At 44.2% G+C, this 5,882-nt stretch overlaps 1 protein-coding gene across 1 annotated transcript in view; it reads left to right on the forward strand.

Annotated features, from left to right (window-relative positions):
- Window positions 1–5,882, forward strand: part of NLRP8 (NLR family pyrin domain containing 8) — a 19,688-nt gene continuing 13,806 nt past the window's right edge. The window contains 3 exon segments of the mRNA XM_039244096.1: window positions 1–289; window positions 1,742–1,816; window positions 3,619–5,182. Of these exon segments, the coding sequence (XP_039100027.1) occupies window positions 1–289; window positions 1,742–1,816; window positions 3,619–5,182 (1,928 nt within the window).

Raw genomic sequence — 5,882 nt, forward strand, 5'->3', positions numbered from 1 at the left:
ATGTCCTCTGCCTCCTCTTCCTCCCCTTTTGAAAATGGGGTCATGCTGTACATGGTCTATTTAAGCAAGGAGGAGCTACAAAGGTTCAAGCAGCTTTTAGTGGATGAGAACCTCAGACCTGGCTCTGTCCAGATCACCTGGGACCAGGTGAAAACAGCCAGATGGGGGGAGGTGGTTCATCTCTTGATGGAGTACTTCCCTGGACGACTGGCTTGGGATGTGACTCATGACATCTTTGCCAAGATGAACCTGACAGAACTGTGTCTTCGGGTACAGATGGAGCTAAATGGTAAGTAATAATCTGGTATACAAATGGGGATGGGTTTCATTGTTAAAGAACTAAATACTTTACTGGCCAACCATATTGAATCAGAAGGCAAACAGTGGAGTAAGATGATGACTCTGACTGCAAAAGGCAAAGACCATCATACGAGCATATTAACAACAACAACAACAACAAAACTTAACCAGATACTGCTTATTTAGTATCTATATATAGTCCATCTTCATTATTTACAGATTCCATGTTTGTGAATCTGCCTACTCACTAAAATTTATTTAACTCCAAAATCAATAATTGTGACTCCTTGTTTTAATGTTTTATCTATTTTTGAGAGAAATAGAGAGACAGCGTGAATAGGGGAGGGACAGAGAGAGAAGGAGACACAGAATCTGAAACAGGATCCAGGCTCTGAGCTGGCTGTCAGCACAGATCCCAACGCGGGGCTAGAACCCACGAACCGTGAGATCATGACCTGAACCAAAGTCAGACGCTTAACCAACTGAGCCACCCAGGAGCCCCAATTGTGACACTTTCATGGTCATTTACAGACATGTAGGTTGGAGGAAAATTAAATGTAGATGTTTCCAGCTACAGGTGAACAAAGCAAAACTCTGCCTTCTTACCTATGTTCTCATCCTGTAAACGAATGTCTGTTCCATCGTCTATTTAGTGCCACTTTCTTTGTGTTTTTGTGTATTTTGTTGGTGACATTGCTGTATAACCTGATCCTAAAGCATAGTGGTGGAGTGCTATTTGGTGTCCTATGCACAAAAGGGCTGTCACATGCCTTACAGAAAAAATACATGTGTTGTGTAAGCTTCATTCAGGCATGAGTTATAGCACTGTTGACAGTGAGTTCAGTGTTAATGAATCAACGATATCTATCGAATATGACATCTTTAAACAAAAACACACATAGACCATGGTTATGGATTGAAGGGTTGAAATGTAGACAGAGGCTATAGGAACATATCGCTGTATTCACATGAGAGCAGTATTGGCTAATTGAATGTTCACAGTAACTTTATAGAACATAAATGGCATGAATAAGAAAAATCAATGACTATATGTGTGTATGTATGATTATTTTCATATACATAAAAACCTGCATGTCTATTTATACACCTACATCTATATGTGCACATACATATATATTAAAGTCTGCATATATTTTATATATACATACACGTGTGTGTTTTGTGTATATTTCTCCCTCTGTGTTTGGCTAGGCTATAAATTTATGTTATTGAACGCCTTCCTCAGTACATCCTAAAACAGCACCATTTTCTCACCTCCTAACATCATGATGGAGTCAAGACAATGTTCTTCTCCCTGGACTAAGATGGTGAATTAATAGGACTCAAATGGCATGGCTGCTCCAATCCCATTGCCTCCATGTGGCTTTCCCTGTCCTGTCAGTCATTCCAGTGGAAAATTCTCCTTTCCTGTCTGTTCCAGATATCCTACCCAGCTTGGAGCCAGTGGATTTAAAGCCAAAAGAAATGCCAGTGAATTTGGAGGAAGGAGAATCTGGTAGGTACTGGCACTGTGACAAGCCTGGAGGAAAATGGGCTGTGGGTTGGTGTGAGAATCTTGGTTCATGAGGCAAGGAAGGTTATAAATAAGTATGTCAGCATCCCTTCGATGAATCAGAACTTAAGAAAAAATAGTTGTGGACTCACCTAACTTGAAATCCAATGACCAGACTAACAGGAGGCAGGGGCCCTAGGTACATCCTTGAGATATCATTCTGTCCTTCTATCTCCCTCTTCTTTTGTGGGACCCAGTCTCGAGTGGTGTACTCCGCCACAGTGGACATACTGGCCACCAGCTACCCTACATACACATTGTACCTGCTTAGCATCAGCAGAAAGAGGAGTATTTTCTCATTTCTCCAGCACTCCTCCTAGAACTGACTCATCTAATGAATTGAGGTCCCGAGCTCATCCATGAATGATGTGACGATATGCTCTGGTTGGTTAAGACTGGTTTATGCACTTCAGAGAGAGCTTGGTGATAGGACCAGCCCACAGCCCAATTTAGCAAACTGATGATGGGAAGAGGAGGTTCCCCCAAAGAATCATGGTAGTACTTTTACCAGAATAGGAACGATTGATAGGGAGACAAATACAGCAGATCCCTTATTCTGTCCTCTTCCCCACTCCACCATCCTGTGCCATCAGAATTTGGGTTCTAGAAAGAACCCAAATTATTTTCATGTGAATCGAGTTTGCACTTCTCAGTCAGGTTGTGTGAAGAGACGAGGTCAAAAGAACTGAGAGCCCCAAGGACAACACTCTAATCTATCATGAAAGCATACAGTAAGTGCGGTGTGGGATCCCCAGCTCCAGCCTTACCACAGTTAGATTTCACCTGTTCAACAAACACTGGAGAGCTGATAGTTCTGACACCACAGTCTGAGCCAGAGTCATAAACCCTAATTTATTTTGGAGATGGCAAGTTGGAGGCTTGGAGATTCTATGACAGATTCTATGACCTCATAGAGCTAATAAATCAATAGATCTTGGACTTGTAGTAAGCTTCCTTCTACCCATCAGCTGGGAATGGAGGGAATGCAGTTGGACCAGACAGCATGTCCAATTTGTAAAGTTTCCTGTTTAGGGGAGAGAGTGGGGGGGAGGGAGGGAGGGAGAGAGAAGAGAATCACAGGTTGAGATGAAGGTTGTGACAGATCCTGTAGATCCTGTTAACTTCCTATCCCCATATCTCATGTCCTAGCAGAATCCAGTTTTATTTAGGGGTAAAATGTGACCATCCCTAAGGGAAATATTGTTTTCCAGCTTTCCTTAAAGTTGAGGTTAACTATCTGACAACTCTAGGCCGTAAGATCTAAGTAGAAATCTCCTGAGTTCATCAATTTGTACCGATGAGTGCTTCAGCTTATATTGATAAAAGTAGACATGAGCTGTTAGCATGTCCCTCCTCCCCCAATTTCTGCTTTGAATACAAATACCATAATGTACTACATAAGAATAGCATAGCTACAACAGCAGTCTCTTATTCATGAGGCAAGAAATATGAAGAACGGGGTCATAGAAATGTGGTGTTACTTGGCCCTGAAGCTGCAGAACCACTGAATCAATTTCAACATCTCTACACACCCCTCCCCATAATTCTCTAATAAAAAGAAACCATCATTCTGTTTAAGCCACTTCAAGTTGACTTTTCCATTTACTCACAGCTTCTAAATTGGTGCAGTGCTCTCAGGAAAAGTTCGTGGTGTAAACATCAAGGTTAATTTTCTTTTCGTTTAATTAGCTCTCACAGATAACTCTGATGCCATACCCTGTATTTCTCCCATCTTGCTCATCTAGATAAAATACATGAGTACAAACTGCACGTGATGGATGAGTACTCCGTGACATGGAGCAAGACCACTTGGCCTGGGAACCACGTAGACTTCTTCTACCAAGAAATAGAGAGACACGAGAGGTTCTTACCATGTCTGTTTCTTCCCAGAAGACCTCAAGGAAGACAGCCTAAGACTGTGGTCCTACAGGGAGTTGCTGGGGTTGGAAAAACAACCCTAGCCAAAAAGCTGATGTTGGATTGGGCACAAAACAAGTTCTATCCCCACAAGTTTTGGTGTGCTTTTTACTTCCATTGCCGGGAAGTGGCCCAGGTGGACAAGCAGAGCTTCTCGGAGCTGATTGCCCATAAATGGCCTGGGTCACAGGCTCTCATGTCCAAGATTATGTCCAAACCAGAACAACTTCTGCTCCTCTTTGATGGCTTTGAAGAGGTAACATTGACCCTTACAGATATACCAACCAACCTGAGTGAGGACTGGAGCCAGAAATTGCCCGGGTCTGTCCTCCTGACCAGTTTGCTAAGCAAAAGAATGCTTCCTGAAGCCACCATACTGATCACCCTGAGGTTCACATCTCGGAGGAGACTTAAGCCCTTCCTAAAACATCCCTCCTTTATAACCCTTACAGGGTTTGGTATGGCAGAAAGAGCCAAGTATTTCAGGACCTATTTCAGAAACAAGAGGGAGGCTGATGAAGCCTTGAGTTTTGTCATGGGAAACTCGATTCTCTTCTCCATGTGCCAGGTCCCTGTGGTTTGCTGGATCGTGTGTTCTTGTCTGAGACAGCAGATGGATAGAGGAGCAGATCTCACGCAGGTGTATCCAAACGCCACGGCCCTATTTGTCCAGTATCTGTCTAGCTTATATCCCACCGAGACTGGAGGAGCTCCCAGTAACACTCACCAAGAACAACTGAGAGGTCTGTGTTACTTGGCTGCAGAGGGTATGTGGAACATGAAATGGGTGTTTGACATGAAAGACTTGGAGCACGCCAAGCTGGATGGGACCGCCGTTGCTACTTTTCTCCATGTGAATATTTTTCAAAGGGTTGCAGGTGACAAGGACCATTATGCTTTTGCTTTCATGAGCTTCCAGGAATTTTTTGCTGCCTTGTTGTATGTCCTCTGCTCCCCACAAAGTCTAAAAAATTTCCAGGTGTTGGACCGTGTGCATGTCACACGCCTGATAGCATACCCAGGAAGAAAGAAAAATTATCTCACTCAGATGGGGCTTTTCTTATTTGGCCTCTTAAATGAAGCGTGTGCTTTAGCTGCGGAGAACTCATTCCGATGCAAGCTGACCTTAGGTAATAGAAAGAAGTTGCTGAAAGTCGCAACCCTGTCACATGAATGTGGCCCCCCAACCCCGCACCATGGGGTCCCACAACTATTGTACTGTCTGCATGAAATCCAGGAGGAGGCATTTGTGAGTCAGATCCTAAATGATTGTCAGAAAGCTGCTTTGATAATCAGCAAGAACAAAGACATGCAAGTGTCTGCTTTTTGTCTTAAGCACTGTAAACATCTGCGGTGTCTAGAACTGACCTTCACACTGACCGTCACCCAAGTGTCCACACTGTACCCGGATTTGCTCCATTCCACTGGGTGAGTGCTCTCCCTCTCCTCTCTCCTTGGGCAGCCTGACCTGTCGAGGGACCTTGCCTGCCATCCCCCCAGCATCCAGGGTGACCACTTTTCCTGAGGCAGTCCCTTACACAAGGGACTTTCAGGGCTTTTTTAAAAATAGTTTATTGTCAAGTTGGTTTCCATATAACACCCAGTGCTCATCCCAACAAGTGCCCTCCTCCATGCCCATCACTCTCTTCCCCTCCCCCCACCCCCATTAGCCCTCAGTTTGTTCTCAGCATTCAAGAGTCTCTCATGGTTTGCCTCCCTCCTTCTCCCCCACTATTTTCCCCCTTCTTTTCCCCACAGTCCTCCGTTAAGTTCCTCCTAATCCTCCTATACTTGCAAAGATATGGTATCTGTCCTTCTCTGCCTATTTCACTCAGCATAACACCCTCGAGTTCCATCCATGTTGCTACACATGGCCAGATTTCATTCTTTGTCATTGCCATGGAGTATTCCATCATATAGATAAACCACATCTTCTTGATCCATTCGTCCGTTGATGGACACTTAGGCTCTTTCCACGTTTTGGCTATTGTGGAGAGTGCTGCTATGAACATTGGGGTCCATGTGTCCCTGTGCATCAGCACTCCTGTGTCCCCTGGGTAAATTCCTAGCAGTGCTATTGCTGGGTCATAGG

The sequence above is a fragment of the Hyaena hyaena genome, unplaced genomic scaffold (genome assembly GCF_003009895.1).
Source record: "Hyaena hyaena isolate Hyena2069 unplaced genomic scaffold, ASM300989v1 scaffold_235, whole genome shotgun sequence".
In the NCBI taxonomy this organism is placed as follows: domain Eukaryota; kingdom Metazoa; phylum Chordata; class Mammalia; order Carnivora; family Hyaenidae; genus Hyaena; species Hyaena hyaena.